The 22231-nt window shown below is 32.4% G+C and overlaps 1 protein-coding gene across 2 annotated transcripts in view; it reads left to right on the top strand.

The window, feature by feature from the left end:
• LOC118183910 (uncharacterized) overlaps window positions 1–22231 on the top strand; it is a 204007-nt gene that overhangs the window by 140137 nt on the left and 41639 nt on the right. For both annotated transcript variants that reach the window (XM_085812905.1, XM_085812902.1), the window contains exons 4-7: window positions 4710–4880; window positions 13689–13810; window positions 13951–14065; window positions 18695–18914. In XM_085812905.1, coding sequence (XP_085669031.1) covers window positions 4710–4880; window positions 13689–13810; window positions 13951–14065; window positions 18695–18914 — 628 coding nt within the window. The remainder of the gene's footprint in view (window positions 1–4709; window positions 4881–13688; window positions 13811–13950; window positions 14066–18694; window positions 18915–22231) is intronic.

The raw sequence follows: 22231 nt of genomic DNA, 5'->3' as shown, positions 1-22231 counted from the left end.
TATATATATATATATATATAAGTGTGTGTGTGTGTGTGTGATGTACCAGCTTTTGTCGTAGCTTAAATTATCAGACGATAAGTTTTAAAAGACAGGATCCATTTATTATTATTCAGGAGAAATAGCAATTACAAAATTTGATCTCCGGAGTAAATAAAAATAATTACTAATGACTTTTTGTGTGAAGTTTACTGCATCGTGACATTAAAGAAAAAGCCCCGATTTTCTTTTGCGAGTCCTTTTATAGCCTCTGGAAAGGCGGAGCTTCCAAGAAATGACGTCAGCCTCGTCAGCCAATTCAGTTCGCTTTAAATATCTCTAGAACATTCTAAAACTGTACGTGTAGAAAATGCGGGAAAAACAACTTGACTACGGGGCTGTGGATTTAATTCCACGTACTTTCAAATAAGAGAACGTCGCCATTAAAAATGAAAAGAACATGCAGTTAGAATTTTAAGTGTATACTGACTATCGCATTTTATTATTACATATATATATATATATATATACACTGGCCACTAATTTGATAATATAAATATGTTTGATAACTATATATTACAAACATTCTTTATTTGTAAAAAGCAAATTTAAATTTAATTAAATTTTAAATATGAAATTTAATTGCAAGCAAATAAATGATTAATTATTGCAGCTAACTAATCTACAATATTATTTAAATTCTGAGAGCATATGTAAATTAAGTGCAAGTATCAAAATACATGAATAAATAAAACTTACTTAAAAGTTACAGAATGTTTTTTTTTTTTTTTTTTTTTTTTTTTAAATTGCTTTAACAGATAGCAACTTAACCTTATATTAGCGCCCTCTATTTATAAAAACAGAAACACTACTTAACATCACTTAGTTTGGCAAATGATGCTCCACTCTCCAATACAAAATTAGTCGGTAAGTTAAATTAAAACTTACTATTTACTTGCCATTTTAGTATTATTTATGTATTTTTTGTAGATTGTATATAGTTTCTTTTTTATTTACATGCATAATTCGTGTCGGGGAAGTTTTTTGCAGGCACGAGTTTCTAAATTACTCTGGTTTTCTAAAATTATTGGTTTTCTACTCGTAATTGACTTTTTTTTAAATTTTAATTCTAATCATTTACTTACTAATTTCTCAAAATTCCACTTGTTTAAATTTCTTTTTAGTAATTCACAACATTTGGTTTTAATTATGGTTTTGAATTTTACTTTTACTTTTACCGTTTCCTACATGGATGACGAAACACGAATTGAGTAATTGAAGAGATAGGTTTGGAGGCAACTTCCCATTGATAAGTCTGTCTCCTACCTGCTCAACAATTATTCACTTATGTATTTTTTAAAAATTATATTTAGGTTAAAAAATTTATTGGAATTATATATTTATTTATGAATTTTGATACTTGAACTTAATTTATATATATTCTCAGAATTTAAATGATATTGTAGATTAGTTAGCAGCAATAATTAATCATTTATTTGTTTGCAATTAAATTCCATATTTTAAATTTAATTAACTTTAAATTTGCTTTTTACGAATTAAGAATGTTTGTATAATGAAATTTCATTCCTTGCAGCAGTGGCGCAAGAGAATTATTTAAATTTGATTTAACTTTACTTTTTATTCTTTTGTCCATGCATGTTCAAAAAATGTCAACAATTGATCCCTGACCAACGACTTCAGGTTAAACCTTGTTTTAAATTTGAAAAAAACTTTAGATGATATGATAATTAACCACCACAATGTAATAGATGATATCACATGAAATTGCCACCTTCCTGTTTAGAATAAATTTGTAGATCTGTTTCACCAACGTATTATCACAGGAGATCTCAATATCATTGAAGATGTGCAACTGCGAGAACTCATGCTACTAGGTACCAAATTTCGTCCGACTTTCAGTATTAATAAACACTTTTGCTTAAAACATTTCAGTAATGATCTTGATAAATGCACTATTTTAGCTAGTAATAGCATCAACTTGCCTACGACTATATTTCTTGAATGGAAAGCAGCTCTTATTAAAGTATTTAAACTTACGCTTTTCAAGTTACCTTTTCAAGTTACCTTTTCAAGTTTTAAGTCATCTAGAATCTCATATTCGTAAACTACAAGAAAGCTTTATCATCACAAAGATTGACAAGGCTAGCAACAATTTCAGTGTCATTTGAAAAAAAAAATTATTACGACATTTTGCATAAGGAATTGCATAGCACGTGCGCCTATCAAAAAATCTTTCCTAGCACTAAAATACTTTTTAATAAATTTAATGCACTTCATAAAAGACTTAAAATCCGTCCCTACAAATTTAATAACAGGTTTGCTAATTTCTATGCATCTCCAAAATTTCATAAGACTCCTGTTAAATTTAGAGTCATAGCCAACAGTACCAAAAGTTATTTAAAGGAGATAGATTATCTCTTTGCGAAAAACTTCATCTCATTCGAGACGTAATCAATAATTATGATTTTAAATATCAACATTGCAACTGGATGATATCAAGCAACGACCAAATTCTTAAAACCTTAAATTCACTTAAAATAGAACATATTCAATGCTACGACTTTGAGAATCTCTATACTACTTTACCACTTTAAGAAATTTATAGCAGCTTGCTTACTCTTCCTAATTTATTTCCCCAAATTTCTACAATATTACCTACTGAAAATTGGCAACTTTTTCTTTCAAGCGTTCTTTGCAACAATTACATTCAATTTAAAAACAACATCTTTAAACAAATACAGGGAATACCTATGGGCGGCAAATTTTCAACAGAAATCTCTGAATTATTCCTTCTCCACACAATTTACTTTTGTACGTTCGATAAATATTGAAGATAAAAAAAATTTACGAACACATATCGTTATATTGATGATGTAATTGCCTTCAACAACTTTAAAAAAATAAGAAAAGCTAATATATACCCTTCTTGCCTACAACTGAGTATTACAAATACTGTGCAAAACATAGTTTACCTTGATTTACATATTATAGATTACAAATGTTTGAAAATCTACGATAAACGAAGAGATTTCAACTTTTCTACACTGAAATTAACTGGAATTCCAATATTTCTAAAAGGGTCATCATTAATGCAATTAACGCACAACTGCTTAGAATTAAAAGAATCTGTATTATTACAAAATACCTCCAAAAAGAAATTCTCTACTTTGTAACTATCTTGCAGAACAACCTAATTCCCACGAAAGTCATTAAAAATGCTCTAAAAACAGCTGGCATTAACTTTTTCTTTTAGATTTTTTGAGTTAGGTAATGAAATTTTATGCTTAAAGCCCTATGGGAAGGTTTAAAGTGGATGGCTGATTCAGAGAATCTAATGTATAAATGTAAAATTAATTCTATCACAGCTTCAATTTTACTCTTAAAATTTGGCACAGTACTTCTAATTCTATTCTTAAATAGATTTTAAGCTTTTTCTGGCCATATCTATCCTGTTATTGATTTTATGGGCCATTTCGTTTCTGGTAGCTCGATAGCCCTCTAGCTTGAAGAATTAAGACTTTAATTAACAATTTACTATATTTTTTCTAATTTATTCTTACTTTTGTGGCCATATTTTAACATTTTGTAGAATTAGCCATTTTTTCTTTCTCCTACGTCCAAATTCCTTAAAACTCGTCGAGCAAGACGTCATCTTGAACAATTTCTTCATTCTGCAGCAAATTGCCCCTCACATTGAGTCAAGTTTATGCCAACGGTCAGTCACTTTTCATTGGCTCTTTCATCATGACGTTTCTTTCCCTTTTACGTCATCCTGCCTAGTTGGTTGGCAACTTCTTGACTTGATGCTTTCATCCCCCTTTTGAGTAGGCATGGTTCCAGCAAGAAGACATCGACGTTCCAGGTCTGTTTAAAAAAAATGTTTTCATTTCCATTTATCGGTTTTTGGTCATAGCAAGACCCTTTCAATATTTCTATAGTCTTCTTCGCTTTTTATTTTAATTGTAATTGTTTGCTACGTTCACAAAGCTTAAACTCTATAAGCTATATAAGTAGGTCCTCCGTTAAAATCTTGTAATTTTGATTAATAGCAGATCGATCTTTATTTTATTTTATTTTGTACATTGGCATAACCAGACCATTATGTATGGTTTTTTGTTACACCTTAATGTGTTTTTTCAAGCGGACGCGTCGGGAAATGGAACAGAGAATTGAGACTAAAGTTTATGACTGTTTTTCAATTAATATTTAAGAATAGTTTCATATACGTTTTCAATTGTCTGTTTCGATGAAACGCGATATGGAATCAGCTGGATTCGAAAATCATTATAAAAATTTCCCTTGAATAGTCAGTAATGAGATTCGAATTGGGCTTATCTACCATTTTACCGCTTTTTATTTTGGTATTTTTGCTTATGTCAGACTTTTATTCTATTGTTTAAAGTATACCTTACCTTGATCAGCATATTTACTTACAATTAGGTTTGAATTTTATTTGTAAATATTCTAGTGTTAATATTGTTTATTTAATGTTAACACTTTTCATTGCACTTTATTTTACTTATGTTAAAATTCTCACCGGAACCACAGTATCTAAGCTACTTTTTAGCGTAAGCACTAAGAATTTTCTTTTAACTTATATATGTATGTTGAATGATCATTAATGCATAGATATAAATTTATAAAGTACATATTGAGTCTAAATCAGTGATTCCAAATTGTAATTAAAATTATTAAATTAAATTTTGCAGTGGACGCCAAGCCTGTGTCTTGCCAGCTACGAGGTCCATTCACCTTCACTTATAGTAGAGGTCATGGGGAATGCAATTATCCGCTTTCGAATATCGACACGTGCACAGACGATTCTAGACTCCTTTTTAGGTTTCAAGCGTGTGCTGATGTTCAAGGATCGGAGAGTTCAGGTAAATATTTAAGATAAAAAAAATGCTTCGTACGAATTTAGTAGTTTTGTATAATTAAAACAACGTAAACGCAGAAATTTATTAATCATTAAATTATAAATGTAAAATTATAAAAGAGAGAGATATCATATTTTTTAATTTCTTTATAACGTTAATTTTTGCTTGGCATTAATTAAAAGATATCATCATATACTTATATTTTTTGTAAAAGTTAATTTTCATTTTTAAATTACGTACAGTGTCTCACAAAAGTGATGGGACACTTGTGCTTTATAAAAGGAAACTAGTAAAATAAGTTAAAAAAGCATGTAAAAATTTTTTGTGGGTGTGTTTCATATTTAAATTTAGTAACAATTATTACATAACATACATTTTCACAAAATATTAAAATATTAATTTAATAAAAATACAATTGTTTAGAACGGAGCAAAAAAATGGCTCACATAAGTGATGGGACACTTACTTTTCCATCAAATATTTATCCAAAAATTTTACTTTTTAAAAGGTTTTAATATTTTGTTGGATTTCCTTTTACTTTTAAAACATGATTTAATCTTCTTGGGATGGATTCGACTAATTTTTTTGTGATTTCTGGAGTGATTTTACCCCATTCTTCTTGAAGCACCTATTTTAATTGTTGTTTTGAAGAAATGGTGTGTTTGCGAATTCTTGATTCCAATTCTTGCCAAATATTCTGTATGGGATTTAAGTCTGGAGATTGTGGTGGTGTTTTTATTATTTCAAAACAGTTATACAGCAGCCTGAGTATAATGTTCAAAGGAATGTGCGTGGGGTCATTGTGTTGGTAGAATTTAAAATCGTTATGAAGGTTCAATTTTCGCGCTGAAGATTTCAAATTTTGATTTAAAATGTCAATATACTTGTACTGATCCATTATACTGTCAATTAAAACAAGAGTACCAACTCCAGCGGACGACATACACCCCCATACAATAACTCCACCTCCGCCATGTTTTACTGTTGGCACCAAGTTCTGTTTTCGAAATTCTTCCCTGGGTTTTCTCCCCACCAAGATTCTACCGTCAGAGCCAAATATATTAAATTTACTCTCATCAGCAAATATAACTTCATTCCAGTAATCAGAATTCTTATTTATGTTGGATTTTGCGAAAGCCAGTGTGAGTTTTCTATTCTTTTCACTTAAGAAGAATTTTTTCCTGGCTGCTCTACCGTGATATCCAGCAGATCGAATTACTCTTCTAATAGTCTCAGGTTTAACAATTACTCCATATAATGCTTGTAAATCAGCAGCAACTTTAGGAGCACTCATTCTTGGATTTTTTTTTAATATTTCGAACGATAATTCGCCTTATTCCATTGGATAGCTTTGATGGTCGGCCAGGTCTTCTTTTATCCTGAATCATATGATTCTTTTTACATCGTTCAATGATATTGTAAACTGTTGAATGAGTCAAGTTAACTGTTTCAGGAGTTTCTTTAATAGGTTTTCCACGTTCAAATACGCAAATTAATAACTAATTTCCGAATTTCAGGCAAAGTTTCTTTTCGTTTAGCATTCATGGCTGCACAGAGCTAAAAAACACAAAAATTTCAAAACAAACTGGAAAGAAATACTGCAGACGATTTTATAAATTATTGCCAATTGCTTTTGAGTAAAAATAAAAACCCCCCAAAATATTTTTATTGTAGTACGTAGTAGTATCTAATGGTGTCCCATCACTTATATGAGCCAATTTTTGCTCCGTTTTGAACAATTGTATTTTTATTAAATTAATATTTTAATATTTTGAGAAAATGTATGTTATGTAATAATTGTTACTAAATTTAAGTATGAAACACACCCACAAAAAATTTTTACATGTTTTTTTAATTTATTTTATTACAGTTTCCTTTTGTAAAGCACAAGTGTCCTATAACTTTTGTGAGACACTGTATTTATAAGTGATAAATTTAAAAAATTGCTTACACTTTTGCTGTGGTAAATATCTGGTCGTAGAGAACGTTTTCGACCAAAACACAACAGTCAACTGCAGTCTATTGCAGAAAGAAAATGTTTTCTGCGCTGAATCTTCTCCCTCACTCTTTGCTTCTAGCAAGTTATTTTTATGTCCCAGTGTGAAATTTCAGTTAAAAATTAAATAATACTGAAGAGCATTTTAGAAGTCTAGAAGTATCAAAGGATATATTTAAAAATTAATACTGTAGTTCACATCTAAAAATGCATACAGAAAATTCTAGATTTTGAAATTCATCCGATACTTTACTTTGTAAACCCGCTGTGTATTTTCTGCTTCACCAAGAAATTATTTTCTAAAATATTACTAAGATTGTCACACATTCTTAGAAGATTTTAATTGTGTTTATGGAAATATTTGAGCTAAAAGTTTTGTGTTTCAAATATTCCATCTGGTAACGTGTATTCTTTCCTATCTTTGTACATACTTCCTCTTTGAACAGATTTCCTTTTAGTCCAAAAAGGGCAAAAGACCGTGGATGATACACAGCGAGATTTAGTAGGGATAGGTATGGCCTTTATATACGTTTCTTGTTTCAATTTTTCCCAGGAAATTAACAGTGAATTAACAGTGCGGCTGCTTGCTTTGTCTTGATTGCAGTTTTACTGATTAATGGCAGTGGGGCTAAACAGAAGTTATTTTATATTTAGAAACTGTGCATAAAATGCGTTCCTGATAATATATGGAGTTGACCTTAACAGTTTTCTGCACAGTCTTTAATTTTTGGTTGATGTTACATGAAAAGCCAGCAATTCAAAATCGCTTTGAAAAACTTTCATTAGATTCTTGGAACCCTGCTTTAAGAAATTTTTCTCCACTCTCAAGGTAATATATGGACCTCCTTTTACGACAGTCACATACGTACATCCAAGAATCATATATTGCGACAACGTTTTTCCATTTTTGCCCGGATAAATGTTTCTCATAAAGAATTCTTCAGCGCGTTCTACGGTCGCCAATATGTCGTGGAGAAAAACGGTGCAAATCACGGTTTTTCCCACTTCTGAGATTCAAATCGGCATCAACGTTATTCCCAGTTGACACGGAGAATTTTAATTACTATGCAATCTTTGACATCGAAGATTTTCTTTCAATAGTAAAGTTCCTACATTTGTAACATTCGAAGCATTCCGTTTATTTTTCCTTGGGTATGCATTTTGGACAATTTTTCTCCTTGAAACGAAAAGGTTTTCTTATTTTCTTAATGAAAATATTATCTATCGTTGCTTTAGATACTGAAAAATCATGGCTTTCACAGCATTTTTAATATCTAAATACTAATAGATTTCTAAGGAAAGAGCCCAAACAAAGCCTTCCGTCCATTGCATATTTAAAAGCGCCATTTTGCATAAGAACAAAATTGCAAATAGCAGACGTTAACTTACACTTTCAAAAATATAGCTATAGTTAAGATAATTTACATTCAGACGATTTTTAATAGCAAACAAAATGCAAAATCATCTAAAAAAATCTGATGTGTACACCACATGACTTCCTTGTACGGAATATTAAATTATGCGCATTTTTTCTTGCATTTCATTTAAACTTATTGGATTGAATTAAATCTACTTCGCCGACAACGCATAAACCACAATAGAATAAATGCATTCTTTAAAATTCACTCTAGTATTTGTTTACCATAGCGACACTCTGGCGCTAGATTCACTTAAGAGTGTTAATAATTACATAATTGTTAACTTGTATAATAATTATATAACGGAAACTAAGTTAACTGTTATATAATCCAATAATTATATAACAGTTAACTTGTATATTTCTTTCAGATTATAACTCATAATGCACAAAATTTATATTATTTAAAGAATAGAATTACCTAATCGTTGCCACATGTTCTATTCAAATACTATAATAAAGCTAGAACCATGTATAAAAGAAATTAAGCAAACAACACAAAAGAAGAAACAGTTTTTCACAGACGATTGAGTATTTCTCATTCAATTAATTCAGTTCTCACTTCGCGAGAAGGCAAAAATACATAAAAACTCAAAATATCTGTATTAAATATTACGAAGTAAATCTTAAACACTTATTTCCTCGAAAAAATTCCAGAAAGAATTAAGCATGATTTAATTGGCAACAATAAATGAATGTGTTATCTTTGTTGTTTTGAAGCTGCGTTTCTCTAGATTGGCAACAAATCCATTAATCTGCTATTTCAAATGTAAACATCAATGGCCGCCATAAGAAAAAGGCTTAGCGGCACTTAGACAACTTTAAAATTGTTGATAATTCTAAACATATTGCACACAGATTTAGTAAAGGCATAAAAACCTTAACCGGAAGATAAAAACAACATAATACAATCATTTTTAAAGAAAAAAATGTGCAATTTACAAACATATAAGAGTAAAGAAACTGAGATCACTGAGCCCGGATATATATATAAATATATATATATATATACGTTTGGTGCCGCCGATTGCAAACGAAATACGAGGTGCACATCTACATGTTATATCAGTCCTATAGACAAAGTTTCAACATTCTGAGGCTACTCGTTTTTGAGTTATGCGAGATACTGTATGTACGTACGTACATACGTTCGTACAGACGCCACGAGAAATTGTCTTCAGAATTCGTTTTAAAGCAGTTTTATAATTTTTTTGAAGGAAAAGAGTATTTTATTCTGTCCTTACGTACAGATATCACGCAAAAACATCGTTAAATTGCATTCGATAGCGGTCAAAATGGATATTTTCTTTGAAATATGCTGCCTGAAACTTTTCGCGATTACAATACTTCCTTTTTACTTTGTACAAGGAAGTAAAAATGTGAGGACAGCCTTTGTATCGCAAATTTATAATAGAAAAACCATCAAGTAACAATTGCAACTTCTCTGAATGACCTAAGTTTACCACATGAATTTTCTGTAAATTATTGATGATATTCTCCATTCTCAATCAGTCTCCATAACATTGTCAATCAATCCATAGTGATTAATCAGAGTTACTTTTCAGAGTTACTTTTCAGAGATTAGGAAGTCTTGTGAGTTAAGACGTCTTGAAGCTAAAAACTAATTACAAGGCAACCGTAGTGTTTTGTGAGTTTAAACAACATCATGTTGAAATAAATGCGAATGGTATAATTTAGCAAGCATCAATGTCCATTTAATTAACGAAAACATGTTATACACGTTGTCACGTGTTAGGTTAGCATTTAGCTTGACGTGGTTGCCTGCTATGTCTCATTAATCTTGCAGCAATGGATATGCTTAGGTTATTTAATTTGACAATATGCTGTCCTTTAAATAAAGTATGGACTTAACGAGCATGTGAGAACTGCCAAATAAACAGAAAGTCATCAATCATCTTCAGTGTCACAAAATGGTCACGCAGTATTAGTTCCGAGTACGAAATGCCATTCAGTATTTGATAAGCAGTATGTATCAATATTTTAATAGAAATAAAATACCATTTTTAGAAATACAGCCATGCATTTATAAATACACATATATAGTCTTTTACGCTATACACGTATACATGATTGTCCATTATTAGTAAATGGAGAGATGTGGCAATTGGACCTCGACTTCTGTCAAAAATTTTTTATATTCATCCACCGTTTTACACATTTGTATCCAGACTCTGTACTAGACTCTGTACTAGTCTGTACTTGACCCGTTATCCGCTTTCAGTTTTTTATTTAAATTCCGTGACTATGTGATTCTTCAGTATTATCAAGGCTAATCAAGAGAACTTGCCATTTTATTCATTTCGCGTCCACTCCAAAACTGCTGATACATTTTTAAATTTTAAACTTCACTTTCTTCGGATTTAATTTTGGAGATTCTTTGCGTTCATCAAGTTCCGCAGCAAATTCAGCATCTTTTCATTATATCCTATATCTTTAGAATTCACACTAGTGACCATGTGCCTTTTAATTTAGACAATTCAATTACACAACAATTTATAAACGGGTATTTGTATGATGTAATATTTCTTAGTGATAGCATTAATGAATGAGTAAATTTTCTAAAAAATGTGTAGTTCTATACCGAGTATATGAAATAGAAGCATGACTAAAAGCCTTTTATATATAATTTTCTATAAATAAGAGAAAAATTTTGTTCTGAAGGATAAGAAAACAGGATGGTTTTCTTTCCAAGACAAATAATTTACGAAAGCTTTACTCGGCTAAATTATATTCCTTTGCTCTTTCTTCATGTAGGCAAGAAATGTATTTTTTGTTCATGTTTGTTTAGGTCTTTTTATTTCTTTAATCTTGTAAACGAAAAGTTAAAATGAAAGTGACACATTGTGTCTTTAATCTTCTAACACTTTATTCGAAATGTATGTGACTGCGAAACAGTCTTATTGGACAAAGCAGATTTCTTATGTTCTTAAGCAGTTTAGTTCATACTTGTTTGAAAATGCGGTCGAAATCTGTATTTAAATACACGATGTTAGGAATTTTGTACATGTATAAGGAATTTTTCTGAAACTATATGTGAAATGCTTGCATTTTTTTATAATGTAACATGAAAACTTATAGAAGCGAAGCATACTGGAGACTTAATACAGGGTCAAGTCTTAAATGTATATCTCTCTAAACTGGCGAGTTATCGCCAAGTTGTCAATGGCTTGGCGAAAATGGAAATTTCTGTCAGCAAATTTGTCGAACAGTCGCCAAAAGTTGCCTAACTTGGCAACCATTTGGTGACATTTGAGTTCGGTCTGTGTATAATTATGATGGGTATTGTAACTGAAAAACTGTAATTGATGTTATATGTAGTCGTAAACGTACACTGCCCTCATAGCCTTCCAGTAATTTCAAGAACTGCTAAAGAGGTCTCAGCGGTTGGGGGAAACTATATAAGACTAAACAGAGGATTAGATTTAGAGTAGTTCTTGTTTGGTTGATCGTGGCTCGGAATATTGAGATATCTCCGTGTTAGTTTTTCTCTTTAGATGCGCTTTCCATGCCGTTGTGTTTAACATTCTTAGAATTTTGAAGTGTAACTACTGGTTGTACTATATGATGCTGTAAATACTTCTTATACTAATATAATTCTGTAACTGCTAGGTGTAGTATATGATAATGTGTTTAACATTCTTAGTAGTTTGAAGTGTAACTACTGGTTGTACTATATGATATTGTAACCTACTGGTTGTACTATATGATACAGTAACTACTGGTTGTATTACATGATACTGTAACTACTGGGTGTACTATATGATAACGTGTTTAACATTCTTAGTAGTTTGAAGTGTAACTACTGGTTGTACTATATGATACTATAACTGCTGGTTGTACAGAGGCTGTTCACACATTTTTTTAAACGATGTATATTGTATTCACAAAACTAAATTACATAAAATTCTTGTGTTTTAAATGTCCTATTTGACATCCGTTATCCTGAACTATCTTTCGACACCACAATTTCTAGGATAATAATGCCTTTTCAAGTGGCAGAAGAGGTATTCTATCCCATTCCTCCCGAACAGCTTTCCAGAGGCCTGTTAGGGTTTTGGGACAACGTTTGGATAATGCAGTTTTTAAAAGTCCGAAAGCACAAAACTCCATAGGTGACACATCGAGAGATTTAATAGGGACATCAGTGAAGGCTATGGCCTTGATACCAGTTTTTCGTTCCATTTCTTTTAGGAAATTTACAGTGGCTTTTGATGTGTGACTGCTAGCTTTGTCCTGATGGAGTCTCACAGATTGATGCCATAGGTAAAGCGATGGTATTTCATTAAGAAACATTGGCGATAAAATATGTTCCTGATAGTATTTGGAGTTAATCTTGACATTTTTTTGCACTCTCTTTATTTTTAACTTGCCATTATTACAAACACCAGAAACCATCATGAATCCCTCAGAAAAACTTTCTTTCGATTCTTTGAACCATGTACTTAAATTTTTTTCTCCCCTTTTTATGATCATAAATGACTCTTTTTTTTTTTTTTTTTTTTTGTTATAATCATTTAAATACATCCATGCTTCATCTATTGTGACAATTGTTTTCCATTTTTCTTTGGATATGTGTTTCTCATGTAGAATTCTGTAGCGTGTCCTGCGTTGAGCGATTGGCTTTGGATAAAGACGATGCATATTGCGTTTCTTCGCTTTCTTAAGATTTAAATCAACGTTTATCATTTTCTTTTAACATTAAACAACGTACCTTTGCAATAGTCGAAGATGTCCGTTTTTTCCTCGGATACCTGTTTGGAATTTTTGTCCCACTTGAGGCTCCAATTTAACGTTTTGTTTTCCTTTCTTGTTGATGATATTACCTATGGACGCTTTAGATATCACAATACCATGACTCTCACACCGTTTTTGAATACCGGAGTATGCATATTTCTCTTCGGAAAGAGCGTAAATGTAGCCTTCGAACCCACTTCTTTGTTAAATTCGCCATTTTGAATAAAAACAAAACTTTCAAGCCACAGACAATAATTTTGACTTTTGAAAACATAGTACAATTGCAATTACTTCTTTTGCAGTAAACGATTTTTTATTACAGCTTACCAAAATCGTCTAAAAATGTGCGAACAGCTTCTGTACTAAACTGTAGCTACTGGGCGTACTATATGATACTGTAACTAATGGCTGTACTATATGATATTGGTTGTATTCCATGATAATGAGAAGAGATGTACGAGTGTTTTTGTGGAAAGTTCGAGAACTGTGCAATATTCCTTTTGGTAAAATAAATTTAATCAGGCTACAATCCATTCTGGTATCAGGAGTGGGACATGGTGCCTGGTGGGATGTGTCGTAATAGATTTAGTGCACACAATACATATAAGCAGATTTTATTTACTAATTTTTCTTACATTTTCAGTGGAAGAACTCAGCTGTCTGGCTATTTGGAAAGAAGGTTCTGCCCATTATTTAGTTGGGAAGATGGCTAATGAGAAACATTACAATCTTCCTTTTACAGATGACAATGCATACCGTTGCTTTGTAAGTTATATCACTATAACTATTATTGCTAGCTTTTCTTTGATTTAATAATTTGTAATTAAAATACAAATAACAAAATAAACCAAAATATTTATTAACAAAATATAATAAACTAACCAAAATATTTATTTTCTTTGTAGTTGTTTGATTATCTACCAGAGAAAGAAGGAATCCAGATGTCTCAGTCAGCAGATGCCACATGCGATGGGCTCGTATCGCCATGGGAAGGATCTAGAACAATGAAACTGATAAAAAGTAAGTAGCTTTTAATGAGAAATTTGTAAGACGTTTTACGAATGTTATGGCTACACTGACTACAGTCAAATGTCTTTAATCCGGATTCGTCGGGACTTCGGCAATTCCGGATTATCGGTTTTTCCGGATTATAGATCATCAGTTTAAATCTGGTAAGATGGCATGCAGAAATTAGAAAATTAAAAATATGAAACCGTAATTTATGAAATAAAGAGCAATTAAGATCTAAAGGGTATCACAATTTACAAAAAAAAAAACCTAATATTTATTTGTTTACTTAAATATTAAACATTTCTTTGAATTCGCACATGCATAAAGCATACATTACGCATAGTCGAAATTATAACATGGATTTGAACATTGTTTTTGCAGTCATGGATTTGAATATTGTTTTTGCAGTGTTCAATCCAAATATTACGCAGTCAGAATAAAAATAAAAAAAAAAAAGCTTCATTTAAATATACCACGTGATATTCATTTCAGGAATAGGAAATTGAGAAAGACAGAGCATCATGTGAGAAATTTCTTCGAAAAGAATAGCTTTATACAGATATACACATGGACTGACTATTGTTTATGAAATGTTACATTCAAATATCATGCAGTCAAAATCAAAGAAGGCTAGATTTAAATATTCCATGTGTAAGGATATTCATTTCCGGAACAGGAATCTGAGAACCACAGAGTGTTATATGACAAATTGCTTCAAGAATTATAGGTTTATACAGTATAACACAAGGATTTGCATACTGTTTATGCAATGTTAAATTCAAATACCATGTAGTCAAAATCAAAGAAAGCTACATTTAGATCTCTCACATTCAAGGAAAAGAAAATTGAGAACGGCAGAGTGTTATGTAAAACATTTCTTCGAGAATTATTAGTCTAAATAGTATAACACACAACATGCAATACATCGTTAACAACATGATTTGCATTATGTGCATAGCAAAACTGTCGCTTCTAACATTGAAAATCATGTAGATATTTACTGAAAGGAGAATACACCAGAAAGTTTTATTTACGGTAACATTAAACGAACAACATTTCCATTAAATAGTTAAACCTAGTAGATGCACGACATTATTAAATTTTAATGCTTAACACTTATCTTTCAAAATACAAACCAAGGCATAATTGTCTTGCTTTTAATGTCTACCGTATAGATACTCTATGCCATATACAAGTACCTTAATTTTTCACTAAACAGTATAAACGCAATGCGACAAATTAACTATAGTTTGTAGCCTTTTAATTAAATCTAACTTTAACATAAGTTCTGATTAAATTCAGGATACAATTCCCAAAACGGCGCAAAGGAAAATAAATTTTCACCTTAGTATTCTCTCTTGAAGTGTAACAATTTCTTAAACAAGTCAATTTTAAATTGCGAGAAGTTAATTCATTTCCACTGTTTAATTTTCAAAACAATGATGCAAATATTTTATTTAAAGAGAGTTACAAATCTTATCAGTATAAAGTGATTTAAGCAAATTTCTTTAATTCTGACAACGTTGCATTTGCTCATTAATAATTGAAATTAACTCGTTTAAAATTTTCATAGTGAAAGCGGAATTCTTCCTTGGGAGAGTGTAAAAAATAACCTGCCAAATGTAAACGCTATGATTCCTAGTAAAAATAATTAGATAAGCGACAATATTACAAGGCATGAAACAAATTTGCGTAAAATATTAAAATTATCTCAAACTGTTTCCCAGCTTCACAAAATATCCTTCTCGTGCATTTCTGATTTTTTAGTAAACTAAGCATACTTTATTGTGCAACTATGTAGTAGGTTCAGTAACTAAATATAATAAAAAAAAGAAAATAGAAGAAATGTGAAAGCTTTCAGATAGATTTTATATTACGCTCAATGAGGCATTTTTTAACGTCTTTGCTGTTACTGTTATTAATTAAATATCATGTTCTTCGCATTTAAACTACATAAAATTCAGTTCAACAGCACAGTCACAAAATATTTAAAATCGCATATCTTTAGAATTTCCGATAGGCAGTCTCGCACACTGGAAATAAAAATGTTTATTTGTTTCAGTATAGTGCTGCAATTGCTGGATTTGAAATCGATGAATTTGTTAATCGAAAGTCCGTTTTACAATATTTTATAACAAAACATCGGTAGTTTGGTCTTCTTAGCCAGTTTTTGAACATTGGTATTTCGGTCTGAAGTTCGAATCCCACGAAAGGGTTGGCTGCATGGGCGTCTTCGTGGTTTTCCCCATTTGTAAATGTATATACGAGCCTGTTTGTCTTAGAACGTCATCCAAGAAGGCTTCTCTCCCATTAGGCAGATTGTCCTCCAGGCTTTTGCTGCAAATACATAAACCAAACCACTAGATTGATAGCTTTCCAGTTTTGTTCTAAACTATGATAACATAACGAATGTAGCACCAAGTACCAATCACGGCTTCAGCGAATGAACTTTTGCGGCATGTCCAAACAATAGGGCTTGACACCATCTAAATGTATATCACTATCTCTATATCTTAAATAGATATTGAGATTTCTCTCTTTCCTCTATCGTGGTATAGATTTACGCCTAAGGCGTTACTGTACATATTCCCTCACAAAATCTGTAGGATTTTATATTAAATCAATTATTATGATTTTATTGTAATTTCTTGGCTGTTCAGTAGTAACCCTCAGGTAGCACTGTGTGTCGTTCGCGTCACGCGGCAAAAACTCCAATGCCACGGCAAAAGCCAAGTTCCATATCTGCCACCAGAATACAAATCAATTGCTTGAGGGTTTCTAACGAAGTTTTGAAAGTTTTAGAGATAGACCTTTTGGCAAGCTCGCTCGCAGTTACGTACTAACGCCGGCTCTGTAAAACTTTATTTCGGTTTTAGCCATTTTGCTAGCCGACTTTAAAAGCCAGCCGTTAATTACTTGAGGCAGTTTAAGTAAATGATTTGAATAGTCTACTGTATTATTTAAATTTGAATTTCAGCTTATGTCATTTTAAATGCCTGAAATTGGTGACATTTATTTAAGCAGCACAAATGGTGATTTCAAAGCTAGACTTTGTTTTATACAAAAATCTTAAACTTTTGTATAAAACAAAGTCTAGTTTTGAAGTGAAAAATTATAATTAAAAAAACAGTACAAACCTAAAGTAATATTGAATGTAAAATGCATGAAACAAATACCAGTATATTTTTATTAAGTATTTATCCTAGACATGTACTTCGAATTGGTAAGTTTCATGAAATAAGGTAGAAATTGGAGGGTCCTCTAAATGTAAAATCTAAAAGTTGTATGAAAAGGCTGTTTAGAGCTGTACTCTCTTCTCAGTCTATTGGGATCTGAAGGATACTGATTTGAGCTTCCTTACAAATACAACTGGGTACAGGAGATATCTTTGCATGCAGTACTGTTTATAGAGAATCGACGAAAAATTTACATGTTTGATAATTTAAGGGGACTCATACACTTTAAAACCCATAGGATGTTCGAATAGGTGACTGCTACAAGAATTATGATAATTTATTTATTTTAAAAGCAATTACTACCAACTTTTTACAGTTGACTACATAATATAGCTGCTTTCTGAAATAGTAATCAGAAAGGTTGCGTTGCCACAAATATTTTTATAATTTAATCCGCTTTGTGACTACATTTTTCATCATGTTTCCAACTTGCGCGCACAGTTTAAAACATTCTGTTTCATAATTTATTTCCACATTTAATATATAGCTTTTATAACATTTGGAAACTACTGTGAACCTAAAATTCTAAAAATTTTGTGTTAAGTTTGTATTTTATTTTATTTTGAGTTGAGTTTATAAAATGTATTTTATTTAAAAAAAATTAATGTTTTCGCCTATAAAATTTTTTAATATTAAAATATTCATCAGATTGTTGGTTCAGTTAAAAAATAGTGCCCATATAAAGAATTCCATCCAATTTCAGGTATGTACCATTAGCCATTTTTAAAATACCATGCGCGTAAGGTGGAAGCATGGCGAAATATTTTGTCACAAAGAGGATTAAATTACAAAAATATTTGTGGCAACACAAACTTTCTGGTTACTAATTTCCAAAGCAGCTATAGTATGTAGTCAGCTGTAAAAGGTTGGAAGTAATTGCTTTTAAAATAAATAAAATATCCCAATTCTTGCAACAGTCACATATTTGAAGATCATGAGGGGTTTAAGGTGTAGGTGTCTCCTCAAATCTTACAAAATCAAATCTCTTTTAAGTTCTCGAACACAAAATTGTTCAGCCCTTTAAATTATTGTTTGAAATTTCTGTCCGTCATAAAATTCTATATTATGTTACTTTAAAATTCAACTGTGGCATTTTAAATATATAAATTTATATTCTAGTAATGTACATTTATTCTAAATTACAATACATGTACATTTTTTGTTTCATATTAATTTTAATAAGCTAGGAATAATATAGTTAGGTGCCCGCATTTAGCGAATTACACTCTTTCAAATATATTTGCTGGGGAAGGGAAAAATATGTATTTTACTTCTATTGTGCCAAAACGTAAGTCTGGTTTAATTGTATGTTGCCGAAGAAGACAACATCCTGTAACGTTTGACTTAAATTTGTAGCATTATGTTGGGAATCAGAACTGAAATATGTTATGTATATTTGCAGGTAAACACCCTTCTCCAAACTGCCCTTTTCCTTCGTGGGTCACTGCATCTCATAGATGGCACACGCTGGACGGGAAGAAGATATATACATTCAGTCTAAAGAATACGACTTTTAAACTGTCTCACTCGCATGACCACGCTGATACAAAGTTCTTCTGCATTGAGGAAATTTCTTCGTCAGCCAATACAAGCACTTTTGTGGCCTACAGTATGTCAGGATGGTAAGTAACATTTTTAAACTCTGAAAAAACCATAAAATAACCTTATCTTTTACGATACGTTTCATTTCATGGTATGTTTGAAAGTTACTAAACTATTGCTGAGGTTTAGATTAAACAGCTGCTTTTAACACCTTATGGGTTTTCCTTGATCTGGTAAGTGTTAATCAGTTCGAAAACTCCTAACGGACCTGAAGCAAATTATCGCTATGTTTTGAAGTAACTAAAAAGTCATAGACCTTTTTGACCACTAAACCTTTTAATTTAAACAGAACACTTAAAATATGAGGTGTGACCAAAAAAATAAAGAGATTGGTACAATAAATCATTGCACTTACAAAATATGTTCTCCGTGACGTTATCGCTTTCAAAGTAGTTCGCTTCAGCATTTGCACACTTCTGCATTCGGTGCTGCCATTGGTGGTAACAGTTCTGGAACGAGGTTTTTGTAAGGCCTTTCAGGAGATTCTCCGTTTTTGTCTGAACCTCTTCAACTCAGGTAAAATGTGATTCCTTTAAGTAAGATTTAATTTTAGGAAATAAAAAAAGTCGCATGGAGCCAAATCAGGTGAATAAGGAGGATGCCCCATCACAGTGATGTTTTTGCTGGTCAGAAGCTGCTTAACAGATAGGTCCGTGTGACCTGGTCCTATCTGTCAAACAGTCCTATCTGGTGACGTGCATTATCCTGGTGCAACAGCCAAGCATCGCTCCACAACTGTGGGCTTTTTTCGTAAAGTTTTCACGAAGTCCTTTCAGTACTTCAATGTAGAAGTCATGACTCATGGGTGGAGGAAAAGGGCAGCCTCTGTAAGTCGTGAGACCCGAGCACCAATGGTAGAGGACTGGGCTCAGATGCCTGTAGGCTTTAGCTGGGTATAGTGGAATAGCCTTCACGCCTAGGGTGGCCCTACCTGGAGTATACACTCCCGACGTACTTCGCGTATTCCACCCAGTGCTACCCCGTCGCCACGTTGAGGCAGCCTATAGGACTTGAGGGGGGTCTGAAGAACGTTTGCCAATTATCAATTCACTGACATATCTTGAGCTGCATTCCATTAGAAGACATGCTGACAGACAAATTTGGCTCGTTCTCCCGAGTCATCCCTGGTATCAAGCTGATTGTCCTGGAAGATACATTGTTATGGATTGCGAAAGATGTACTCAGACAACACTTTCCCGATTCTTCAGTGGGCACCTGAGGGGACTTACTTTTGAGAGTGGTATCAAGATGCACCCAATTTGTTCTAAGTGTCACAATGCACCCGCATCACCGGCACATATCCTTGAGTGCCTGAAGGTGTCTCTTGTGGACCTTTACGGGTCTCCTAAGCTTGTTTTCGATTTTTAAAGATGAATGGACTCGTGGACCTCGTCTAGTATATTCCTAGGCATGGAGATTAGTAACAAGAACAACAACAACAATATGTAGAAGTATTGAGTTACAGTCTGAAGCTGGGAACATATTCAAAGGGACAGTATGGAAGATGATGAACGTGCACATGTGCGCCATTTGAACACACGTGCATGAGACAAAATTTCATCTCCATAAGTCTCAGTTAACATTTGAAATATTTTTTCCGTGACCAATTTCTTAAGTTTCACAAGAAACTTGATGTTGATTTGCTGTTCTGTTTTTACATTAGATATGTTTTCGGCAGAATGCAGTTGCACGTGTTCATTCAATGACGTAATACTCCCCACTGGTGTGGCCAGTTAAGTCGAAACTGGTCGAATAGATAGAGGAGGTGTGTGGCATGACGTCACTAAAGCAGTTGTTGCCAACTCCAGTCTGTTTTCAAGCTATGCACTTAATCTCGTTTTATGTGTCACACCTGGTATATATGAATGTTCTTGTGCTGACAATACCGATGAAGCTAAACAGATTAGTCAATTTCAAGTTAAAATGCTGAACAGTAGCCAAAGACTGCACAGTTTAAATATACCCTAAAACTAGCTCAGGAACTCTACTGGTATGTGAAAATCAAATGTTGGCAACGATATAACGAGGAGAATAATTACAACTCATCAGAGCTAGAAGAAATTAAACGTAGCGTGCACGTTTAGGCCAAAGTATACTCACTGTTTAAAATTAAAAAACATCAGTTTAATTACTTTCAAACTGATTTACATTCTGGTTAGGAAATGGAAAGGAGAAGTTTTAGTAAAGTGTGAAATTAAAACTAACTAGTTAAATTAAATAATATGCTTCCAAAGTGTTCTGTAATAAAAATAGTTTTTGACTCTCATACTATGTTCCTATATTAAATGTAAAACATGAGTCTCAATTTGAAATTAAACTCGTAAATAGTGTAAAATTTGGTTTACATCATTTTCTCGTGTTAATACTCCCATTATATTTCATTAATAAACTCGAGGAAGATATAATTAAGAATCAGCAAGAGGAATTATTAAAACTAATTAATTAAATTATTTTTTTTCTCTTCGAATGGCGGACACTTGCCTTTGTTTCAGCATGGGTTTTTCCTAAGCCCAGAAGTGGTGGCCATTTTATTGTGGAGGCACTTAATAAGCGGACACCGTTACCTCCTATGAGGGTACAGACAATTTAGATGTATGCCTTCTGCGGGATTCGATCCCGAGGCCTTGCGTATCTCAGCCGGCTCCCCTAACCACTGTTCAATCTAGGCGGCTAAATTAAGTAATTAAATTCATTGATTAAAAATTAAACGAGTACATGGTGCAAAATAGGCTGAGAACAAGTGATCTACTAGGTGCATCGTTAAAAGTACTTGCTACTGAGAACTACTGTAGCAGACTGCTTTTGTACAGAAGGAGGTTAGGTTAGGTTAGGTTAGGTTAGGTTAGGTTAGGTTATTCAATTACGGCAAAGCCTCGAGGGCTATCTGCCTAAGGGGAGGGATGCCTTCGTGGAGGACTTTCTAATGGAACTGGCTCGTATACGCGTTACACATGGGGAAAACCACAAAAACACTCATGCCCAGAAGGAGGATATTTAGAAAAATTTTTCTTTAGGCGAAATGGCAACTATACAGGGTACTATATACTAGGTACTATATACTGGGTACTATATACTGGGTATAACTATACTGGGTACTATATACTGGGTACAACTATACTGGATACTATATACTAGGTACTATATCCTGGATACTATATCCTGGATACTATATACTGGGTACTATATACTAGGTACTATATCCTGGGTACTATATACTAGATACTATATACTAGATACTATATACTAGGTACTATATACTGGGTAATATATACTGGGTATTATATACTAGGTACTAGATACTGGGTACAACTATACTGGATACTATATACTGGGTACA

This window comes from Stegodyphus dumicola, chromosome 1, assembly GCF_044657685.1.
Source record: "Stegodyphus dumicola isolate Sdum_Otavi_A_Nest chromosome 1, ASM4465768v1".
Taxonomy (NCBI): Eukaryota; Metazoa; Arthropoda; class Arachnida; order Araneae; family Eresidae; genus Stegodyphus; species Stegodyphus dumicola.
Note: the sequence above shows the minus strand (reverse complement) of the source record. Positions and strands in the feature narration are given on the sequence as shown.